Source organism: Sinocyclocheilus rhinocerous, unplaced genomic scaffold, assembly GCF_001515625.1.
Source record: "Sinocyclocheilus rhinocerous isolate Xijiao unplaced genomic scaffold, SAMN03320098_v1.1 scaffold1364, whole genome shotgun sequence".
Lineage (NCBI taxonomy): Eukaryota > Metazoa > Chordata > Actinopteri > Cypriniformes > Cyprinidae > Sinocyclocheilus > Sinocyclocheilus rhinocerous.
In genome coordinates, this window is record NW_015627534.1 from 655,334 (window position 1) to 680,878 (window position 25,545).

Below are 25,545 nucleotides of genomic sequence, written 5' to 3' on the forward strand. Positions count from 1 at the left end.
CGACCGAAATTAAGAAATATATCGTGATATAAATTTTGGCCATATCGTCCAGCCCTAAACAGGACTAACAGCACTTTTTGGTAAAGATAGTGTTCCACTTTATATTAAGTAAACAATTCCTATGGATGTACCATGTAATTACTCTGATGTTACACAGCAAGCGGCCAGTAAGTTAGGCTTTACATATAAATTGTGGTTGGTGTCTTAAGTACACAGATATTAGGCACACTTAATATATAGTGGGACCGTCCTTTCTCCCTACTGCAGTTTTCCTAGGAATACATTAATTTTCTCCAAATGCATGCGCAGATGGACACAGGATCATGTGCCCATTCAGGATATTTATAGTCTCATTATGCACCAGACACAGGCCTAAAGAAACTGCCTGCGGCTGAGAAAGGGGTGCATCATCACTGGAGTGCTGGATTTATGGCTTTTGTTTAATATTTCCTTAAGTGAACTACAACGGTGGCAATGTGTAGAAGTGAGTTACAAGCCACATTACACTGCATTATTTAAGAGTTTGTCCTTCATAATAAGCCAGTCTGAGCTATTTCCAGATGTGTATAAGACAAGTTTTTTCAGAGGAGGCAGTGCCTGCAATGTCATGGTGGTGGCATCAATTTCTGAAAAATAATTGAGTGACTGAAGTACTAATGATAGAATTAGCCGAACAACAGTTAGTAGTAACAAAAAAGCAAATTTTGATGTGACTTGTAATGAAGTGTAATCACAGGAGAGCAAGAGAAGGCAGGCAGAAATGGGGGATCTAAACGATGGAGTACTGAATAAACAAAACAAAAAGAAATTAAGAATCAGACGCAGAGTATAAGCAACAACATCAACATAGTGATCCAACACAAGATACAGGGGATATATAAATAAATAGAAAGGATCTAAAGAGTCCTGTTGCACGACATGTTGGTGAACATATACAAATGACATATTTTTTCTTTCTTGGAATTGAAAAGGTTAAGCAGAATATTAGAGGTGGTAATATTGATTGCATAAGAAAGAAGCGGGAAGCTTTTTGGATCTCTTATGTAAAAAGTCTGTTTCCAAAGGTATGAATCAGGACTTTTCTCTTAAAGATTTTTTTTTGTTTTTTTTGTGATGGTGTTTTAAGTGTGTTGTATGACTCTTTTTTTATGTTTAAGATATGTTAATCTGATGTGGATCTACTCTGATTGGGTGATCGGGTTGTTTTGGGGTAGTTAACTCTTACTAATTAGTGTGATGTCTTGAGTGAAGCTTGTCAGCTGTTGCTGATTTGTGAATTTATAATCCAATATGGAGATGAGTTTTTAAATGCTTATGTATTATGTGTGTTGAATACCCTGAGAAAGGCTCTTAGGCCAAAATGAGCTGGAATTGTTTAAAATTATTAAAGTTCTCTTCATCACAAGTGGTACTGGACTCTTTTTCATATTATTATTTTGTAAAGTAGTTTTTTTTTTCATTGTTTCATAATATCTGCAAAATACACTATATACTATTTATTACCATGTACTGTACTTTTTATACTATTAAAAACATCTAATAATACCATTTACTATTTATATAACTAAAACTGTACTAGTTATTTGCTTGTTTCGAGTATTAAAGTATGTTGTGGAGTCAATATATGTGAAAGGAATTAAAGGAAGACATTCACAGACATTAGTGAAAGTGCAAATGTGTTTTAACCAGGCTGCTACAGACCATGCCAATGGAACTTACAAAAAGAAGCGGATCAAGAACTGATTCTTGGGACACACCATGTGAAACAGGGAAAAAAGGTAGTGTTCGCTACTACAGATCATTTGTTGCCTGTCACAGAAATGATCTGAGTAAGCCCGTTTTCAGCAACTTTACAGATTGTTTTGCATCTCTGTGGTTGTGACCATCATGACACCCCGTTTGCAGAGAACTTATTGCCTAATGGTCAAAAAAAGAAGGCATTTATTATTAATAACTGCATGGAACTCCAACATAATGCATGGTTTAAATTGCAACCTTGCTGATTTTTACGTAATGTAAGTGAGCAGATTAAATCAAAAGCATCCAGTGGCACTAAAGTGAGGCAGAAGTGTTTGTGCACAGTTCTCCTCTGATATTTCCTACACTATTCTATGATTTCATGTCCTAGACAAGCCGTCTGTGCATTAGCGGTGGGAATTTTTCAGTGATAATTTGTACAATTTACATTGTTAAGCCAGCAGAAAAGTGACTGTGTTGTGAGTGAGTCATTGATTCATTCACTCACTCTGAATCATTCACCTCATTCACTCACATTGAATCAGTCTCACACCTTTCATTAGTAGCTACTGGAACACAGACATCCCATCATGCACTTTTATCTTCCAGGAGTCATGTCCTCCATTTATTTTTTCTTTAATAAAAAACAGCAGCAAAACATTTGTTAAGGGCATAATTTTTACATTTTTACTATTTAGCATTATGCATTAATGTCACTATTGACTACAAACCTTCTCTAAAAGACTTATATAGTAGCTTAATGTGGCAATATCATGTTACAGTGATGATATGAGGTGGTAATACCAGGTATGTATACCTACCATGATATTAAAGGCACAATATGTAATTTTCGCCGCTAGAGGGCGCGTATTCAAAATAAACAAAGAGACAAAGGCGTAGTTTGATGACACCGTGACTGAGTGTGGAATCATGGGAGTTGTGGTCTTCATCCCCACAGCCGATGCAATCCGACGGGACTTTCTGTCTCTGTCTTGTGCTGTGCATGTGCTTTTGTGAAGACCTGTGCATAGCTCACCGCCATAACAGGCATTTGCTTTGCTTTTACTCCTTCGCTTTACTTTACTTTACTTTGCTTTATTGGCCCACATTCTGCTCTGTTCTGTTCAGAATTATTTGGTCCTTGTTCTGCAGTTTTTTCTAAGGATATAAATGATAAACGTTCCTGTGAGTTTCGTGTGAGTGCTGAGACATTTCTGTCTCTGTCTTGTGCTGTGCATGTGCTTTTGTGAAGACCTGACCTAGCTCACCGCCATAACAGGCATTTGCTTTGCTTTTACTCCTTCGCTTTACTTTACTTTACTTTGCTTTATTGGCCCAAAATACACAGTCAAAAAAGCCCAATCCCAAAGTCCCAATCCAAGTCTGACCATTTGAATAAGTAATAGCAAGTGTCCACAGTGCAAATTGTGAAGGACAAGTTACTATTTCCCCTAAATTTCCCAAGAAAGGTCCCTAATGTTGATTTTAAACCATTTTTAATAATGATGCTTGGCCTCAGTAATGTATCAGCTAAAGCAAGTAACATGACAAAAGGAAATGATTCCTAAACCTCATTCAATGAGACTGCCAGAGCAAGAACAAGGACTTACTTTTCTTCCAGAGAACAGCATATACAGCTGGTGCATGGACCCTCCATTCTTAGTCAGCTCTTTCTTCAGGGTTTTGGGTGAGGGAAGCGTCCAGCCTCCCTCGTGTGTCCCGGTCACCTCCATGCAGTTGATGGCATTGTCAGATGTGAAGCAGGCTGTGCGAGGGTCCTGGAGAAGACTGCCCTCACTGTGTGTGCGTCTGCGCAGGGAATTCTGCACGCTGAGTCCACCTGAGTGCTTTTCGCAGGAAGTGGCCTCTACCATGCTCCTCCGTTTGCTGTCACTGCGTTCCAGGTAGTTATCATCACTGTCCTCCTCATCCTCATCATCTTCATCTTCTTCATACTCTTCATCGGTTCCTGGGGTGGAGAGGGCATCTGCACTGAAAGACCGATCTAATCGCAACTCAGGGATGACAAATGATGAGGAAGAGGATGAAGGTGGAGCGTTCGTGTCCACCGCCCCTGAAGCGTGGTCTTCATCGACAAGCAGATGTTTTTCATCTTCACTGTCTCTTGCGTGTGCTTGTGAGAACTCCTGCTCTTCTTTCGTTTCGGTCATTGGCTCACTATTCCCCCTCTCCTCCTCTTTCTCTTTGCCTTCATCCTCCCTCCACAGCTCGTTCATGCTGCTCTCTGTGCTTTTCCCATCTTCTCCCTCAGTAGAGGGCGGAGGTGTTGGTGGAACCAGGCGGCTGTTCTCCTCCAGAGGGGTGCACAGATCCTCCAGCAGGGTGAGACTCCTGGACTGAGGGCTACTCGCAGCGGTGGCCAATGCATCAGACAGGTTGCCCAGGGAACGGTCATCCTCAGAGGTCATTCTCCGGCCCCTGAGGTCACGTGGTTCATCCTGCTTGGGTTCGAACATCTGCCAACAGAAGAACACAGTGTTGCAAAACCGTCACATTACTAGGGTCTTTCTAACAGATATGCAATATTACAATTGCTTAATTACAGTCAGGAACTGAAGAACAATTATTGTAGAATTACTGCTGAAAATACTGTATAATATGCTGTAGTTAAGAAGAAATACATTTCAGTGTAATGTGCTTCTGGCGATGTTTATGCATTTTCAAAGTGGCACTAAAAGCAATTCAGTTTGATTCAAACAGATGAACATGAATCTTGCAACATTTTATTATGCTGTTTGTTGGACATTAGGGGTGTAAATCGGACAGTTAGTCACGATATGATATCAATTCTCATACCCAGCGATACGATATTTGCTGATACCTCAAAAAAAAAAATTACGATATGATTCAGGAGTATATTGAGCGATATATCGATATTATGATATTATGTACCTATTTTACACAACCAGCTACATTTATATTAACTCACAAATGCAACCAAAATATATAACTTGAAGATTTATATGAAATTTCTACATCCTTTAAAAAAAATACAAAATAAAATAAAAAATAGGCCTACACTTATTTTCCTTTTAAATAATGAAGTAAAATAAATAATTGGGGGGAAAAATCAAGTCACAAATAAGACCAGTGATGTTATGGCATGACAACAGTCAAGAAAGTATTTAAGGCTTCTATGCTAAAATGTGCAATGTATAAAATATAGTGTGAATCCTCATTAGGAAACAACAACAATTAGGAACTCCAGCTGTAGAAAAAAATACACTAATGCAAAAAAAAAAAACTTGCTTTTTATTTGAGACTTGGTTTTTTTTTTGGTTGCTATACATCACAGACTGAGGCACATGCAGACATGCAGGGCTCAGTGCTAAGAATTATTTTCTACAGATAAGCAAATTACAATAAATAGTAGAAAATAAATACAATAGAACAAAGACACAAATTAAATAAACAGTGCTTTTCAGGTTTTTCAGGTAGGTCTAAAAGAATTTTCCAGGTACAGAAATTGAATAATCAAATGTAAAATAACACTGCATAGTCTTCACTGTGTAAATTTAATATAGATTAATCATTATTAAAGTTACAAAAGTTATTCAGTCAAGACCAGTGAGGGATTTTTCTTTGAGGCAGCTTTATTACAAGATCGGATCGTTAAAGGGACATTATCCACATGCAGTGACAGAATCAGAAACTTGTGTAATTTGTGCACAAAAGGTTTATTAACTAAACACTAACACATAACTTGTCTAAACAAACAAACATACAATCACACATACATGGGGGAAGAAGGGTAGATGAGACTGAATGAATGAAACCGGGAATGAAGCTATCAAGGAGTCATTTAACCACCTGTGCAGAAACCATCAGCGCCGTTTTACAATGGGGTCTACAAACACATAGTTTGCTTTTTTGGGGGTGAGGGGGTTTGCTGGATTATTCATTAAATATTATGAATAATTGTGTGTCTGACTGGTCCAAAACGCTCCACTGTTTTAACTTCTACAAGGCTTTGAGCTCTTTAATCGTGACTCATGTTTCACAGGACCCAAACGCTCATTGTAAATCAAGCATAGTGTTAGTTCTGGCAGATCACGTGAGTGAGACTTGCATCAGCTGACCCTCACACCTCACTCCATGTCTACCCATAGGGATACGACGCCTAACACGGCATTCCTATATAAAGTCTATTCAGTATCATTATATCATTGACATGGACTCTTTGCCCAAAAATCATCACTGAAGTTGTGCTAATGTGACTGCCTCAAGAACAGTTTAGACAAGATCTGCCTTCCTTGTGTGAAGGAGCAGGATATCAAGAAGAGGATCAAGCATCCACCTCACAGCTGGCTATATTTCACCCTCTATTCACCTCTGAATGTCTTCACGAAGCCAAGCTACATTTTCTTCTTTTATTCTCATTGCTTAAACCTATCAGGGTATTGGCAAATATTGCTCGTTGCATAAGGCTTATCTAGTGGTTCAGTAACATGTTTGTTGCTAGGCATGCTTGTTGCTTTAAGCTTATTGGTTGTATTGTGACACGCTGGTGCCCGGTTAAACTTACCACAGCAGAGGCTTGTTTTTAAAGCTGTTGTTTTTAAGACTATATGATTTATGAAACATGTTTGCTGCTTAAGGGTTGCTGCAAATGGGTTAATGTAATAAACTCAACAAACTGGGTCAGCATACAGCATGTGCGTGCTTATAATAAACAGAATTTTATTGTGCATTTGACGCTGATATAGTTATCATTTTATTAATAGTTATCATTCTTGGTGTGAATGGGCCTTAAGGCAGAAAAGTGCCATTCTTGGGGTTTATCATATCTGCGACAGACATCAATATGGATCCTGGCCCCGGGACCCTAATAGCACTTATCTCTGTTATGCAGACATACATGACTTTACCTTCCTATCGGGTAAAATGATTGCTGCTTTTTTCAGCAATCTCATCTCTTGCCCTGAGATAATTAAATGATGGATGTCTAAAAATGTCCTCAAGCTCAATGAAGACACATTGTCTGTGGCTCTTCATTGTGAAATGCTAATACTGACAACTAGTTACTGTAGGTGCTTTATCTTTAACCTTGCACTACAACAAAGTTGTGTAACCTGGGTGTAATCATAGACTTGTTATTTGATAAGCAGATAAATTAGGCTGTTAAAGGGATAGTTCACCCAAAAATGAAAATTTGATGTTTATCTGCTTACCCCCAGGGCATCCAAGATGTAGGTGACTTTGTTTCTTCAGTAGAACACATATGATGATTTTTAACTCCAGCCGTTGCAGTCTATTAGTCGTATAATGCATGGCAATGGTAACAAAATCTATGAGAGTAAAAAAATTTTTGGGTGAACTATCCCTTTAAGGGGAGCTCAGGTCCACTGCCAAATTAAAAAAAGAAAAAAAAAATGATACAATGGAAAAGAAAAGAAGCAAATGAATTTAGACAGTGAATAGTAAATTCAGAACAAAGGTTGAAAATAATCATTTACAGTAGTTCATGTAGCCTAAGCCAAAACACATGAGGAAAAGAGGTGTGAAAATATAATACCAGTAATCACAGACATTCACATTCAGATGAGATTAGATTTCTCAGAGGAGAGGAGAAAAAAAAGTAATTTGCTCTGGAATTTGTACAGAGATTGTGTGAGAAAAAAAAACAAAACAGACTTGACTCACCACAATGTGAGTCAGTGAAATATGAATTTTTCTCATTTCTTTCGGGAAAAGTAGACCCGTCCCAATGGGGTTTTACTCATCATAACACAGTTATAAGAGTCATATGGTATTACATCATTTAAACATTAGATGGGCCTCAAGTCAGCACTTTTACAATACAAACCACTGAATTTTAAATGGGGAAAATCTTTTATATCTTAACCTATGTATTTTTTTTTTCTTATATGACCAAAATATTTACTTTTTTCTGTCTTTGCTTTTTAAGCTGGTAGGAAAACTTATTTCACCATCTACTGTCGGAAAAGGGAAATGCATCCCGTCTGAAGGAGATAAAACATATAAAAACCAGAAGTGGGGATATCAGGGAAACAAGTTTACTACTATTTACTTCCTAAATATTGCTACCTCTCAAAACAGCATTAAATGACAGACAGACAGGTACATAAATAGATTTGTATTTGATGTTAAAACTATAGCAAATTATGGTCTATATACCAGAAATGCGCATTTAATATGAGCTAAAATAAGTATCTACTGGAAGCCTTCTGCATCACGGTGTCATTTAATGTTTCATAAAACTATTCTAATCAGCTCTCCCTCAAAAGCAGCCCATGCTGCTTGCCACTCACTCTAGTAGGGTGTAACCAAAGCTGGTGAGAAATAAACTTCTTTTCAGAAGGGTTTACTGCAAGAAAATCTTTTCAGAAGGGTTTACTGCAACAGAAAACAAGCTCAGCTGATGCATCCAAAAGCAGAAGTCATAAGATGGAATTCATATTACCCTGCTCACATGATGTACGGCATATTAGCTCTCTCTCATCCATAACTGGAGCTTTACTATAAATGAGCCTCTTATCTCGCCTGTGGTATTTTTAGGTTGTGTGAAAGATTACTACCGAACAGAGCGACACAGAGGAAATTAGGACACAAGAACCGAAGACAGATGATTTCCTTAAACTCTCTCTTTTGCTCTGTTATCCATGACGGTATGGTTCAGTTGGTGTTCGTTAAGTACCTCATGCATCACTGGCCCATCATGACACACAAGAAAAAAATAGAATACTTGCGTAATGTGAAAAAAAAAAAAATTGTAGAATAAGACAGCGACACATGAGAATTCAGACATGAACTTTCTTTGAAAGAAATGGAGAGAGTGGATTATGCAAACACTAAAGTATATATCGACTAGATTTGTTTTGCCTGTACAAAACTGCCAACATGAAAAGGGCAATGCGAGGGTGTTTCTAAGGTGTTCTAAGTGTTTTATCGCATTGCTAGGTAGTTGTTAATATTCTGGATGATTTATTACTGACTCATATGTTCAAATGTACAGTGGTGAAAGTGATTCTTGCCTTTGGAAACACCACTAATTATTTAATCAATAAGGGTGCAGTATTACTTTATTCTGCATGCTTGTACAACCTTTTAGTCGCTCCAAGGAAATCATCTAATCTATTATTCATTCAAAGCACTAAGCTGTCCAACATAATGACTGGAAAATATATTTTAAACAGAGATTACTTTTTCTCATCAAATGAGTCTGCATAATTTGCCAAGATACTGTGGATTATACAAAAGAACTTTGAATGGTATGAACACTTATATTTGCATGTGAAACCAGAATTGTTCCTAACATAAGATGTGTGAGGCTTTAGACTTATTCTATGCAAGTACATGAACACAGACGGTGTGCAGCTAGCAATGCAATGACTTGTTTTCATTGCGTTGCTGTGTTCTGAAATGTGACAGACTGCAATTGCATTTCCAGCACTGCAAGGGCGGTACAGCAAACATTAACACAAACTGTCTTTTTCTACATAAAATTTTCTCAATCAGGTCAGCTACTGCAAAGATGGAGCAACAGTATGTGAAGCTATTTAAGGGGGTCATGAACTGGAGAATCAAAATGTTCTTGATATTTACACACATAAGAGATCACTCTACAATAAAAACATACTGCAAGTTTCAGAACTTAAAACTAACTCCCCAGTTTAAAATATGAATTATTCTTTTCTACCTTTCTGAAACGCCCGGATGTGTCCTGTGTTATCAAAGAGGAGTGTTCGGAACAACTCATGTCTGTCCATCAATCACAAGAGCCATATTGCTGTTGGATACAGATGTCGAGTTAGACCGGTAAACTCACATGTTGTTCTGTCAGAGGTTGTAAAGAAACTGCATCTCCAAAAACTTTGCAAAGCCTTCCTAGTTTCTTTTTAATGACATCCCTGAGTGACTGAAAGATAAAGTTTTCATTTGTTCTTCACATTTCACAACAGACTTATTCTGTTCTATATATTCTTCTATGGAAAGATACTGCAGTGCCAAGCATTTTGTCCTTGGAGGCAACAGGTAAGTACATTTATTTTTAATCTTATAGTGTGTTTTTATTATTCATCAAATCAGCAATTAAAGGGGTCATATGATGCTGCTAAAAAGAACAGTATTTTGTGTATTTGGTGTAATCCGCCAGTGAATTGGCATGATGCTATACAGGCTTCAGAGTTTGTCACTCCTAGGCATATTTCCTATAGCGTCAGCTACTGAATTGAATGATTTGAATGGGAACACTGCCTTATATAAATAAATAAATAAATAAATAAAATGTTATAGTTGGTGCACTAATGTCAGTCATATCTCATAAAAAACCTAGCTGGAATATTGTCTAAACCAGTAGCCTTCAACACTTCAGCTGTCTTAAGTAATCTCAACTAGAGAAGCTAAAAGAGAAAGAATCCCAGACAAAACGCCTAAGTGTATCATTGATTGAGTGTTGCTAATAAAACCACACTGAGGAACAATGTAATTTTTGTAAACCTACTTAAGCTTCAGTATGTTTTGTAATAATAATATCACTATTTACCACTATATACCAACACTATATACCGAAAATTAAGCAATTAAGCAAGCAAAACCAATTACCACGCTGAAACAGACTGTTGTAGTTGTTGTGGTTGCATTGTTTCAATTTCTTCTGCCTCGGGATCTGACTCGGAACTCAAACATATACTGTACAGTATATGGCTCTGTCACAGTGATTGCCATCTCGAGTATCAAAACACACAACATGCTGTAAAGGAGGGCATGGATACGATGCAATGAAGTTAGCCAACCTCAGCAGTGGGCATTTACTTCCATTTCTGCAAGAGGTAGCGCCCCTTGAAATTGAAAGTTTTTTGATGCAAAAAAAAAAAAGTTGCAAACTTTATATACTAAACTGCATTTCATGACCCCTTTAAAGTTAACACACAGTAGGCATGTATAAAGGGACAGCTCACTAACATTAACCAAGAATTTGCATCTGCATATTTGCGTGATAGCTTTTTTGGCTTAAGACTCTGAGAGCAATAGGTCTGGTGTTGAGCTGTGATTCCCTGCTGCAAATGTCAAATACAGCAAGTGTGTAGAATAAGTGTCATGCCGGAGGTAGTCACAGTTCACACAAGAGTCAAAGCCACTGCTGAATGAGGTGGAAAGAGCTACAGCACATGTAGGTCATGAATGATTTAACTCCACACAACCAGCACCATCATCCAATGGAGTACATCCCATTATCAAAAGATGGAACAAAGAAAAGAAGATAGAATTTAAGAGCAAACAGACATTGCTTGCACCAACACAAACAGCTTTGAAATATCAGGTAAGGCTAATGACCGGCAGACCTGTGGCTCAAGGTGAGTTATGAGTGGAATGATTTAGTATATGCCATTGAGAAGTAAACACTGCAGCATCTGAACAAAGCACTATCGATTTCATCTAGTTCAAAGCCCAATCCATAATGCATCTTATCCTGGCCAAAAACCACCCTGAATAAGAGACTGTCTGACTGATATATAAAACAACAAACCACAGTTCACTTGGCTTTTACGGTTTGAGGTTGGAATCTGTGAAAGGAGCAGAGCTGCCCATCCTTGATATTGATTGAAAGATACAAAGTGCTAGCGAAAGATACAAGTGTTAGCTTGCTTATTTTGTTCAAGAGCATTATCTACTCAAGTCCATATGTCATACTAACAAGGAACTCATGACCATAGTTGGCTTACAATGTTTTTGGGAAATGCACCCCTGAATGGAAGCACTGCCTAGATTTCCACAAATGGGCTTAAGTGGGCATGCTCGACTGAAGGAACCACCAGATACCCACTCTGTGCAGCACGGTCCAAGGCAGTGAAACCTGCACTTGAGCAGAGTACAATGTTTTCAAGGCCTTTACAAGCTGCTTGTTCAACTCTGGCAAGAACGTTGCACCAGATTAGCAAGAACCATTCATCAAGCATTCAGGCACCTCCGGATTGGCCTAATCAAGTTTAAGTTTCTTAACTTCTCCACCATGAAACTTAGTAAGCCAGCCTCATATTTTATCTAAACTCACGACTTTATAAAACTTCTCCATCCGACAGGGGAGTGATTCAAATCACGCCTCACTTGAGAATGACCAAGCCTTGTTGTCAGAAGCCTCCAGCAAGTATTGATTTCCTCATCTTCACAGTCAAACATGACCGGACGCGGCGAACCCACTGTGTGCATGTCATCACAAGCAAACTAGTGGGGCAACACCATTTCAAGAGAAGATGAGACTCATAAGGCTTGAGCAGGCATTAGCTTATCATTGGAGACCTCGTGATCAGCGTCTTGTTCTCGCTTCCCTAGCTCACGTGGCCCCTCAGGCACCACAGAGGTTGGAGAGGTTTCTTTTTAAAGAAAGCAATCTGGGAGAGAAGCAATTTTTAGCTTCATGCGCTCGTAATGTGCATAGACGTGAGCAGGTCAGCTGAGTCAGGGTGAAACAAAGACGAGATGTAATTAGGACGCTGAAAACAACATTCTGACAAAATTGTGGCTATATGTAAGTAATCTCAACTAGAGAAGCTAAAAGAGAAAGAATCCCAGACAAAAGTAATACCTCACAACAAAATGTATTTTATAATTACCAGTACTTGGAGGAAGTTTTTTTTTCTGCTAAGTGATTAGCAGTGGATGGAAAAATGATAATTTGTCATTTTGTCATTATCATATTCCATTTCCCTATCAATAATTATGCCTAATAATTTGATGAACCATAAGGTTTCATCTTAAGCATCCTCCACAGTGATTTAGGATCCTTTTTAGCAAAAAGGATAATGAATGTATGTTTTCAGACCTTTTAACTCTCTCTTTTTTCATTGAGTCACACCAGTGTCAACCTCAGATGACACTTTCCCAAATCATTCAAGTACCGTCTGATGAAAATGTCATAAGCTTTCTCAAATTGGCAATCTTCAATTTAATTAGCTGTCTTTTTACAATTTCCATGAGTGTACAGGCTTTTATCAGACCACCAGGAAACATGTTTATCGACACAGTGAGTATGCAAGGTTGACGTCAAACCTTTCAAAGACATTCCAAACATTTATTTAAGAACCTTGAATCAAGTCAACTAAATGGATGAATCTCAGAAACCTGTCAAGCATATGTCATTCCAAAATCAAAAGCAAGAATAAGGAAATGAAATGAAGAAAATTATGCCTATTTTAAGGACCATTAATATCGTCTGCTTTGTGATATTTTTCAGGGCTTTGTAACTCCCAGCAGCTCTGTGGTGGCACTTCAGGGAATACTCCAATTATTGTTTGAGGGAAATTTGTGTTAAACAAAAATACAACATTAAGTTACAGAATATTGAGTGCAGAATATAAACTGCTTAGAAGTACAGATTTAGTCAAGTTTACAGTGTATCTGTAACTGCATGTAAATTGCACCAAGCCAAACAGATGTGTTTTTGCAAGCAGTTGGTGAGTAGTCGACTGCATTATTGTGTGCTGTCTCATAAAATTCCATATTTCAAAAGCTTGTGTTGATAGGTTTATAGAACATTTTCATATGTTTTCTGCTAAGTTCAGCAAGTGCCACCAAAAAAAAAGACAACTTTCATCAAATAATAATGACAGAATTCTGTTCTGGGCAAACTCAAGACAGATATTAGGGGCAATAGAGGCATACTTGACTAACATGACCTGCCTAAAGCTTCCATCATCTTTGGATCAAAAATGAATATACTCTCATCATTTTTGTCAATCCATTAAAAGTCAATGCAAAGTCAATATCTTCAAGCTTCAAAAAATTCTGGACAGTTATTAATAGCCAGGATATCTGCAGTAGATTTTTTTCCCCCTATTTGTCACCTAAACTCTGGAATTGCATTCATAATGTTCAGAATTCAGACACACACTGACAGTTTAAGTGTCGGCCACATCAAACAGACACTATAGGGCGATTTTGGTATATTTATAGTGATGCTGACAGATTAGGAGGGAACTGAATACAACAGCAGCTACAATAAATAAATAATTAAATAAATATTAAATATTTGAACAAACTGAAAATCTAATCACAGTATCACAACACCAAGCATTGATAAATCAGTCAAAAAACAGTTGGTATATTTATAGTGATGCTGACAGATTAGGAGGGAACTGAATACAACAGCAGCTACAATAAATAAATAATCATGATTAAATATTTGAACAAACTGAAAATCTAATCACAGTATCACAACACCAAGCATTGATAAATCAGTCAAAAAACAGTCTTTATTTACTGTCTTGAAGGATTCGGTCACCAGGAATCGACCAAAGAATAATGTTGGGGAACATTAATGCTAGGATGATTGATAAATCAATGGGACACTGAAGATAATTGGCTGCTGTCCCGGTGGGTCCGCGCCCCCAGAATAAGGGAAATCAGTAGGAGAGACGTGACTTTACAAAGGCATCAGTACAGCATTAGAAACAGCAGATTAAAGGCGTAACTGAATGGGATGGGGGGCAAACACAAGGAGAGGGGACGTGCCTCGCATACCAAAACACCACGAGATCACTTGCATACCCACTAACAAGAGGAAGGAGGTAAGATACAGAGACAATACACACATATTTACTTTAATCGTGACAACTCTCTGAATACTTTTAGCATGTTAACGGATATGGCAATGTTAATGTATTTGGTCTTGGTGGACTACCATCTGCTACGTGCACTGCTGCTGCTGAAGTATGGAGACTTACTGCCAATAGATACACAGACACATTGCTGTGAGCATGCAAGATATGCTGCTGCTGCATGAATAGGCTTTAGCAGATATAGACAGGTGGAGCTGGGGGAGGTGGAGGGTTTCAGGGGAACTTTAATAGTGCACTGTACACTCTCAGCTGTCAAAAAAACTGTCACAGGGGCGGTACCCTAAGGCAATAGTTCCCAATGTGGTCGGAAACCGCTGTCCTAAGTTAACAAAAAGGTACATTTGCACCTTATTTACCCCTAAATTATATATATTAGTACCTTAAAGTAAACAGAGTAAACAGCTGCATTGGGATTTGGATCCTGTGAATGCAACGCAAATCTTGTGGGACCAGGCTGTTTTACCTTTATTTCGGGGGCGGAAGTGGGGAGTCAAAAAAATACAGCGCAGGTCCTGCTGTCCCGCAGTTTGGCGCATAACAAGAATGATGGCGTTACTGTGCGTTCACACCGCCGCCGGTGAGAGCGTCAAAATTCGCTCTGGCCACCCTGCTAACAACGCTGTCGAAAGATTCGTGGATGCGCTGACGCTCTGCCGCTCTGACGTAGATCGAATGCTTGTCTTGTTTTTAAAGGAGCCGCAAAGGAAACAAGCATGTTGATCTTGTGCAGACTGATCACAACTAGGGTATAAGTTAACCTCATGAAATATTTTAAATGTGAAAGTAAGAAATTGATCAATGGATATAACTTAACAATTATAGTTACATGTTTGTTAATGAAATAAACCAATAACATTTTTTTTTTGTTTAGTTTTTTTGTTCATGGTTAAGTGCTAGCCTAATTTCAACATGCAGTTTATAGGAGACGTTTACTAGCCTTGGTCTTTAATTAACAATAACATTAATTTGTGCGCAGCCTACATTACAAACTGTCCTGGTTGAAGTGTAGCCTAAATGTAATTGGTCAAATCGGTGTTGTTTTGAGCAAATAAATTGCATGCTGCATTGGGATTTGGATCCTGTGAATGCAACGCAAATCTTGTGGGACCAGGCTGTTTTACCTTTATTTCGGGGGCGGAAGTGGGGAGTCAAAAAAATACAGCACAGGTCCTGCTGTCCCGCAGTTTGGCGCATAACAAGAATGATGGCGTTACTGTGTGTTCACACCGCCGCCGGTGAGAGCGTCAAAATTCGCTCTGGCCACCCTGCTAACAACGCTGTCGAAAGATTCGTGGATGCGCTGACGCTCTGCCGCTCTGACGTAGATCGAATGCTTGTCTTGTTTTTAAAGGAGCCGCAAAGGAAACAAGCATGTTGATCTTGTGCAGACTGATCACAAGTAGGGTATAAGTTAACCTCATGAAATATTTTAAATGTGAAAGTAAGAAATTGATCAATGGATATAACTTAACAATTATAGTTACATGTTTGTTAATGAAATAAACCAATAACATTTTTTTTTTGTTTAGTTTTTTTGTTCATGGTTAAGTGCTAGCCTAATTTCAACATGCAGTTTATAGGAGACGTTTACTAGCCTTGGTCTTTAATTAACATTAACATTAATTTGTGCGTAGCCTACATTACAAAAATGGAAATAACTTAACAATTATAGTTACATGTTTGTTAATGAAATAAACCAATAACATTTTTTTTTTGTTTAGTTTTTTTGTTCATGGTTAAGTGCTAGCCTAATTTCAACATGCAGTTTATAGGAGACGTTTACTAGCCTTGGTCTTTAATTAACATTAACATTAATTTGTGCACAGCCTACATTACAAACTGTCCTGGTTGAAGTGTAGCCTAAATGTAATTGGTCAAATCGGTGTTGTTTTGTGCAAATAAATTGCATCCGCAATGAAAAACAAGCATTCTAGCGTGAAAATGCTTGGGAACTAATGTGATCAGAACCAAAGAAATTGCATCCGCAATGAAAAACAAGCGTTCTAGCGTGAAAATGCTTGGGAACTAATGTGATCAGAACCAAAGTTTACAGGACTGCGTTCTCTGGAATCCTCTCAAATGGAGGACTTCTACACTCCAATTGGTTGCCGCCAAACCGCGTCATAGCTCATTATCATAAAGTTGACCTGACTTCAACTCTCCTCTACGCCCTCACCGTCCAAGACGCGCCGCGCCTCGCCGCTGCTCGGTGTGAACGCACAGTTACAATAACACTAGGCTTGCTGTGTTATACGGTGTTTGGTCGTACACCGTTTACATTATGATCATCTTATTCCACCCCCTCTGTCATTTTGCTTTTTTATAGAAATAAAAATAATTTAGTTCAGCTGACGAATGTACTCTAAACTGAAAGTGTCTATTCTGCTATACAGCCAGATTTGCCAGGTTTGCGGGACAAAACTAGCCCATGCTAGTCAAAAAGAGCCCAAAGTAGCGCAATGACCATATCCCAAATTTCAAAAAGTAGCCCGATTCTGTGGAAAAAACGTGAACTTGACAACTCTACATCCAACACAAGCTACAGGAGTCAGATTTCACTAAACACGGGTCGAGAGTAAGGAGAGATGACTGACAAAACCATGGTAGAGGATTTGCTGCTTAACAGAAAATATGTTCTTATGCATCTTGTAAAATATGCTTTCTACTGTACACAAAGTATGTGTGATTGTGAAATCGAAAGTGAACAGCGAGCGCTTATTCAAAAGCCATTACGGCTGTCGTGAATAAAATGAAAATGAAATGAAAATTGTTGACTGCAGCATTAAATTTAGATCTACTCAATGTTGCACCATGATTCTTTTTACGCATTTTAACAGTGTTGTGTATTCTAACCAATCACACACAAGTCTGTTGGGTTTATGAATGCAGTGGCCAATCAGAAGCGTTCAGATGAGTCATCGCTGAAAATGCGACCTCTAGCGGCGAAATCTTACATATTGTGACTTTAAATGTTGAGCTAGCAATCTAACTGGCTACAAATTGGCTATCAAAATGTTTAGGATAAAGGACCTATCAGCCTTAAGTGATACTTAAGAAATGTTAAGTGTCTGATGCATCCTGAGGTCATTCATAACACATCCATCAAGTGATTCAGGACATGCTGGCAAGCTGTCCAAACACAATTTGAGTAAATCATATTGGTTAACTTCTAATTATGCTCAATTGTTTTACAAAAACAACAAATCCTACATGAAGCTTAATCTTAAAAAATCTGTCATGCATTATCATACATATTTGTATCATGACCAATTGACCCAATATGTGGGACGAGAAAGGTGTTCCATCTGTTCTAGAACACATATCCTACATTATCCAATATGTTACACAACCTAGGTTCGGGGAGAATAACATACACATATTTGGAATGAGATCAGCAACATAAAATAAGAAAATACTCATTAGGCCTGATTTTATTTTGACCTTAAGGAAGCCTGATATATAATTTTTATTTGTAATATGTATCAAGTGAAACATTGTGAACTCTAATTTTAATATGTGTACTAACCTATAAAAACAGCTTTATTAAAAGTATATTCATCCTCCTTTTTCCTAATGATCCTGCATTTTATATTATGGGAGGCATTTCTGGTTTGAGGAAGTTCCATTCAAAATGACTGAAACAATAATTTCAGATCTGTCAGCTTAACTAAATGAGATGTAAATGTTCCTTCATGTTATATTTTCAGACAACAGGAGAATAACATAACACTTGGTATTTTTTTGTGACATGGTATAACAAGAATAGCTATAAGGCAAGAGCTGCATTATTTTCTTTTTTCTTTGTATTCCACTGTAACAGTATGAAAAAAGATATAGTTATACTGGGCATTTGTGGTCTGCTCTCCTGATATAATTTATGATATAGCTATCCCATGAATAAAGCACTGGAATGCACTAAGATTCTTGTTTTTATCATAGATATGTTATCATAGATATTTTAGCAGAATCAGGAAGTATGTTTCAATTTTAGCAAGCAGGGAAGATTGTGGAGGCCCACCAAATAGAGCCATAAAATATTTAACAGTAAAGAAAACAACTGTTACCTATTGTATGGCCATCAGAGACAATCTCTCTGCTACTAGGGTCTAATATATTCCTCCACTCTCAGAGAGAGAGAGAGAGGGAGAGAGCGATGGAAGGGCATGGAGGTAAAAGCACTGGAATGCACTAAGATTCTTGTTTTTATCATAGATATTTTATCACAGATATTTTAGCAGAATCAGGAAGTATGTTTCAATTTTAGCAAGCAGGGAAGATGGTGGAGGCCCACCAAATAGAGCCATAAAATATTTAACAGTAAAGAAAACAACTGTTACCTATTGTATGGCCATCAGAGACAATCTCTCTGCTACTAGGGTCTAATATATTCCTCCACTCTCAGAGAGAGAGAGAGAGGGAGAGAGCGATGGAAGGGCATGGAGGTAAAATTAATCAAACACAGAAGGTCATCACAAAGTCATTCGGCCCAATAAAGACACCCGCTGCAGTCATTAACATGGCCACCGCAGGGAAGCCTCGTTTTCTTGATCCCTCATGCCCAATCTCACCAGCCCCTATCCTCCACAAACAAACATGGTTATGCTTGCTACATCTGAAAGATTCATGAAAGAAGGGAAGTGAAATGTTGCAACTCATAGGTGGGACATGTCATATCATCACCAAATTATAGCTTCGACCCTCTAACGATTTGATGTGACCTAATTAAAATAAACGAATAAAATAAAATCTATTATGTCTAGTTATTCTGTCAATAAAAGCCATTTTTTTTCCAAATAAAATAATACCTTTACTAAATACCATTATTAAAAAAGAAAAAATTATGGGAAACAGACAAACACGTCCAATACAACACATATAGTTGAACACACTATACCCTCCACAAACAGCTGTGAAAGGTAACAATGCTATAAAATCCATGTAATAATTTTACATCTAGGTACTGTTTCTTACAGAAACCCCCACTGAAGTAACATAGGAGGAAAATGTATAGCATCTTATAGCATTACATTTTTCTAAATTGAGGGGTTGCAAATCAAAATCGAGCAACAAACCTGTCCATACAAATTAAAAGACTACTAAATTGAAAGCTCAAATAACAAATTTGTGTGCACGAATTGTTAAAATGAGGGAAGTGTTTACAAAATCTTGATAAACAGAGCACCGGCTGCAAAACTGTAGACACCAGATTATAGGAAAACATTCTCCTACTGTACATGACCCTTGGGGGACTCCATACTTTCTCATGCTGCAGTAAATAGAATTCACAAAAGGGAATTATGTGAATTATCTCTCTAAGTGCACAGAATCGCCTAGTTCTTATAGCGGGGCTCATTGTAATGCTGTGTTGCAACATGCCCTACATGTACTGTGTTAAAATTAAGGAATTTTTTGGTATTGATTTTTCACAGGTGTTTTTTTTTTTTAAATTATGCATTGCATTGTGCTGTGCTGTGTTTTAGGGTTAAAGGAAATGTCTGTAAACTCAAGAAAGAATTAAAGAAATAATTTCTGAATGAAAGAAAGGATTACTGAAAGAAAATTACCAGTACCTTTTCAAATTTTATAAGAATTTTTTTTTACAGTGTACTTCTACTGCTAGCTTTAAAATGAACCGATTGTAGATTATAATGATACCAAGTATTTTTTTTTCCTGTGAAAATTTACTTCAGTGTTAAAATTTTACCCTTTAAACTTTTAAATGTTTTTGAATTTTGGTGAAATGAGTAAATGAAGTTTCATCATATTATCTTGTGTAGGAATGTGTTACAACTAGTTAGGTTGTGCTCTGTTCTCCCATAATTGTACAGTTACCAAATAGTTTTCCAGTTGATTAGGGAATGGAAGGCTACATCTACAACATGGACAAAAGCCTTTTTGAGGTTTGCTTCAGAATCAAGATAAAAGCTGATAACAGTCAAAATAAACAGAGCAGCTTTGTTTCAACTAAACGCAGTAACATTAATATGTGAGTTGAAGCAAATGTAGGTGTCCTTATTAATATTATGCATGTTCATTTAGAAAGGAGAGCAACATGCAGTTTAATACACAGTAGGCTATGAACTTTTCAAGGATTTTTTTTTTTTCAATTTACACAGCCCTTTACGAAAAAGTATATTCAAGTGTGATATTAGTATACTTCTTTTAAACTAAAAAATAGGAAAGTATACTTTCAGTCTACTTTTTATGTACTTCTCAGACATGGGCTTTATGTACTTCTCAGAAATATACTCAAAATGACATTTAAGTATACTTGACTTATACTTAGAAAAAGTCTAAATATATTTGAGCTATACTTGTGCCGAGAAGCCGTGTTTTCATTGTTATATGGTAGGGGGCGCTATTACACATCTTCTGTACAGAATTTCCAAAAAAAACACAAGTGAAGAAGAAACCGAAACAACAGATGCTTCCACATGTATTCTAACACGATCATCAGACATAAAACAGCATCAAAACTGTGTAACGTTATGGAATAAAATGTCAACCAATGAAGAGGTAATAATGACTGTCAAGCTTTGGAGTGTTGGTCAACTCCATCTATGTTTTGATTATCATTCTGAATCCAATTAATAGTCTTTTTTCAGCTTTTTGTTCAAAATCTTGTTTATTTCTTTATTTTTTATTTATGAAACGTATCCACATTCAAGTGTTTAAAAAAAGAATGCATGAAGCTAGAATAAAATGCTTTTGTTTAGAAGCAGATATCCCGTTCTTTCTTTTGATGTTTTGTATGTTCAGATATTCATAACAATATGTTTTGATTATCATTCTGAATCCAATTCATAGTCTTTTATTCAGCTTTTTGTTCAAATTGTTTATTTCTTTATTTTTTATTTATGAAACTTATCCACATTCAAGTGTTTAAAAAAAGAATGCATGAAGCTAGAATAAAATGTTTTTGTTTACAAGCAGATACCCTGTTCTTTCTTTTTATGTTTTGTATGTTCAGATATTCATGTAACAAAATTCATACAAATTCATACCTAAATAGGGACATAGTAGTATACTTAAAGTATGATGTAAAGTTCACTTAAAGAAAACTTACGAGTATACTTGCAGTACAAAACTACTAAACTAGTAGCTTACTGAGACTATACTACTAAAAATTATTTAATTAGCAAACTATCAGTATACCTATAAGTTCACTTTTAGTATAGTTGCAGTACAAACTAAAAAGTTTACAGGAGTACTAAAAAGTTTACTACTGTTATACTTAAAGTATACTTAAAAGTATACTTTTATATACTAGAAAGTGGGCCAATTTAGTCCCAAGGAGTATTGAAATAGTACACTTACAAGTATACTACTAGTACACTGATATTTGTATACTTACTACATAAAGTATACTTAAAAATATACTTGAACTTTACTTAAGTATGCTTAATAAAATAAACTTGAAGTATACTACTTTTGGGTAAGGGAGCACTTCAATAGACAAAGGAGTGGAACAGTTTATGGAAACTTTAGGGAAAAGAAATTGCAAATGTGTTTTTGTTGAGTATCTTATTTGACACATGAGGCTTGCATAGCTCATAGTGTGATATAGTGAGAATATGGTTTTATTCAGTTTTGATCAGAGGTCCAAACTGAGCAAAAACATGCAATTTGGTGCAGGTATTGATATTTATATGTATGAAATTCCATTTCAGTCCAGTAAGTTTTCATCTTGAAATATTACAAACAATCTAAAAGTTATTATTTTGTTTGTACTTTATGAAAATCAGTAAAGATTTCATGGCAGAAAGACACAAGCCACGAGCTGAAGGTGGATCTTTGTACAATTATACTAAAAGGCCTTTTACTAGCTAAAAATTAAACTAACAATCAGACGACAGAAGGCATGTAATAGATTGCGTGCAACAGGTTTATCAGCAAATTTTTGATCATGTTAATAATTTAGAGGCCTTAGAAATGTGCGTATCAAATATAATACATTAGGCTTTATATAGTTTGAAGGTGTGGTTTATTTGACTTTTGCTTTAATGAGAGCAGCACTGAAGCTTGCATGGACTCCACAAGATTGTGCAAAATCTGATGATCCGTTATTCAATGGGCTTCAACAGAGACGAGAAAATTTAGCCGACCTTAATGTATCAATTGTTGCTCTTAGACAGCAATGACATTAAAAAGAGGTTTTGCATCTAAGTCTCTAAAAACAATAGTCTCTTTTAAAGTTCTTCTTCTTAATGTCTCAAAACATGCTCAGATTTGAGAGAAGTCTGAAAGAAGTCAGAGATGTCGATATGTACTCAAACATTTTTCATTCAACACTCATTCTTTCAACACATTTAGTTTGTAGCTCTATACGGCGACACATTAGTTTCAATTGTTATTTGAGACAAAGTTGATGCCTCTAGAGATATGAAAGAGCAACCTCTGAGAAAAAAAATGTTTTCCTCAGACACTTTTTAACTTCCTGTAAGCATCTACACAACAGCATCAAACACACATGCAGTACACAAGCACATTCGCGGAAACACTTGTAAACACACAGAAGTGAACTGCACCATCAACACACTCACCGTCAGGATGGACATGCAGCCAAGACACAAGAATCAAAACCTGATGAGCATCTGCATGTGTGTGTGTGTAAATGTGTGTGTGTCAGTGCATGCAGATTCCAGTTTCTTCTGTGAGATCGCAAGAAGTGAAAGAGAGAAAAAAAGGCTGAGAGAAATCTAGTGGTCAGATGGGCGACACCCTCTTCACATAAACACATCATGAGTGGAAGGAGAGAGAGAGAGAGAGAGAGAGAGAATGTGAGTGTGTGTGTGAGAGTGTCTTTTACAAACACACCATTAAGCACTGATCACTCACCCCAGCCTCACTCAAGACATCATGCCACTTGGCTGGACTTCCATGTATGACAGAATACACAATCATTAACGTCCACTACACAGACACACACACACAGAGAGAGAGAGAGAGAGAGAGTCCTATCTGCTCTTGTGCTGTTCAAAATGGCCCAAAAAGCAGACACTCAAGAATGGTAAACAAGCGCAAACTTATTTAAATGCTACTAAAAACTACAACTACCAAGTAAGACATATACAGTAAGTCAATTATTTCTCTTATTTTTCTCTCAAACACAAACACTTTATAAACACAAAAACACAAAGAAATTCAGGGGACTTGTGACCACAACTTCAAAACAAATGCATGACTGCAAGTTAAAAATGATTTATTTAATTTAAACTTTTAAGTTGTACATTGTTTCAATGAGTTCTGTTGACATAACAATATTAATCATTACATCAACTTAATATTGTAAGTAATTTAATCTGAATTGTCTGTGTTCATTTGCCATATAGTACCACAGAATGTCCACTTCAATGGTTTGAAATTATTTTATAAATAAATATATATTTTCAAATAAAAAATTAATCTATGAATATTGTTTTCTTTTTATTTATTATATTATTTTAAAAACCCTTGCTACGTGTACTGCGTTAAGCTAACTGAGACTTGTTATAGCACTTTGCTCTTTTCATTGCTCTTTTGTTGATTTTGATTGCTTCCATTGTCCTCATTTGTAAGTCGCTTTGGATAAAAGCGTCTGCTAAATGACTAAATGTAAATGTAAATTAATATAAAATACATTCAATAAAGCATTCGGTGTTAGTTCAGGCAGGCCTTATAGTCAAGCTTTGCTATCAGCTGATTTAAAAACAAATAATAATAAAATAAAATATATAAATAAAAAAAATTCAAACCCAGCCCATATCAGCTGATCCTATTTATATGCACTCAATTGACGAACAGTTGCCTTATTTAAACACCACTTCAATCATGCTTTGCTGCTTCCAATGCACACTGCTTTACAACCCACCTCCTCCCCAGCTCCTCCTTTAACTTGTGTCTAACTTAAACAATGTCATCTGTTGTCATAGTTGCATGCTCTGTTCTCGGGGGATTTCTGTGCAGCTCTCCCACTCTTAAATTGGGATGGCTACCTCTACAAGCTGCTGCTATTTCCCTGTTGTAACTTTTCATGGAGCTCATGAAAAGGACTGGAATTTAGAACAGAGCCATACCACCAAATGTAAATTCAGCAAAACATGCCAATAAAAAATGTACTTAAAGTTTGTATATAGTATTTATTTACACTATTATAATTAACTTTTGACTTAAAAGGTCCTGACTGAAGTGAATTAGAGCACTCTGTGAAATGAAATATTATTTGCAAGATTATTTTATTAGTTTCCATGATCAATAAAATGAAATGTAATCAATTACCATCCACTATAGAAATGACACGTGTGACACAGGTATGGCAATAATTCATGCAGAAAATAAAATAAAATAAAAAAAATAAAATAATGCTAATTAAATTTTAAAAAAAGTTGTAGTAACTTAAAATTGTTTTGATAACTTTGGGAATGTAGGCAGTGGGGTCCTAGTTCCACTGAATAAGGAGGAAAAAAAATTAAATTGAAATTAAGTCATGTGGGAAGATTTATGTTTAAATGGGTCATAGGATGCCCATTTTCCACAAGTTGATATGATTCTTTAGGGTCTTAATGAAAAGTCTGTAACATAGTTTGGTTAAAATTTCTCAATGGTAGTGTAAAAAAACATTTTTTTTTACCCTGTCAAAAACAGCTCTTTTCAGAGCATGCAGATTTGTAGCATTTTCCTTTAAATGTTAATGAGCTATGCTGACCCGCCCCTCTCTTCCGAGCTGCTCTCACAGACTGTTTACTTTAGCTGTATTCATCGTGAAACTTGCTAATTAGCACATTATTAGGAAAGGCGATTTGCAAAGATGCGTTAAAAAAAACCTTACACTCACTTCTTCTGTAGGTGAAGCTGGATCACGAATGATTCACGTGAACATAGACGCATTTATGTAGATCGGGGGGCGCATTCCCTTCAAAAACAAACATAATCCACTACGTCTTCAGCGGCTCAGATGTCGGGAGTAAATGAACATATGCTCAACAGAAAACCTCAATCGCTTAGGAGTCATTCTTGTCTTCATCTGCTCCGGCGGTGAAACAATGGCGGACTGATCACTCAGGGCGGGTCTATGGTAAGACGCCAGTCCAGTCTGTGCTGAAACGCTACTGTCAATCAAACTATCGTGGGAGGGGCCTGTCTGTGTGACGTCACACAGACAGGCATCTGAGATCGGCTCGATTTGAGAAAGGGGTAAAGATTTTAGTAGATTAACAAAAAACCACTGGCT

The 25,545-nt window shown here is 36.8% G+C and overlaps 1 protein-coding gene across 2 annotated transcripts in view; it reads right to left on the reverse strand.

Moving 5' to 3' along the window:
* LOC107728018 (regulator of G-protein signaling 3-like) overlaps nucleotides 1-25,545 on the reverse strand; it is a 182,450-nt gene that overhangs the window by 53,136 nt on the left and 103,769 nt on the right. For both annotated transcript variants that reach the window (XM_016538079.1, XM_016538072.1), the window contains one exon: nucleotides 3,348-4,214. In XM_016538079.1, coding sequence (XP_016393565.1) covers nucleotides 3,348-4,214 — 867 coding nt within the window. The remainder of the gene's footprint in view (nucleotides 1-3,347; nucleotides 4,215-25,545) is intronic.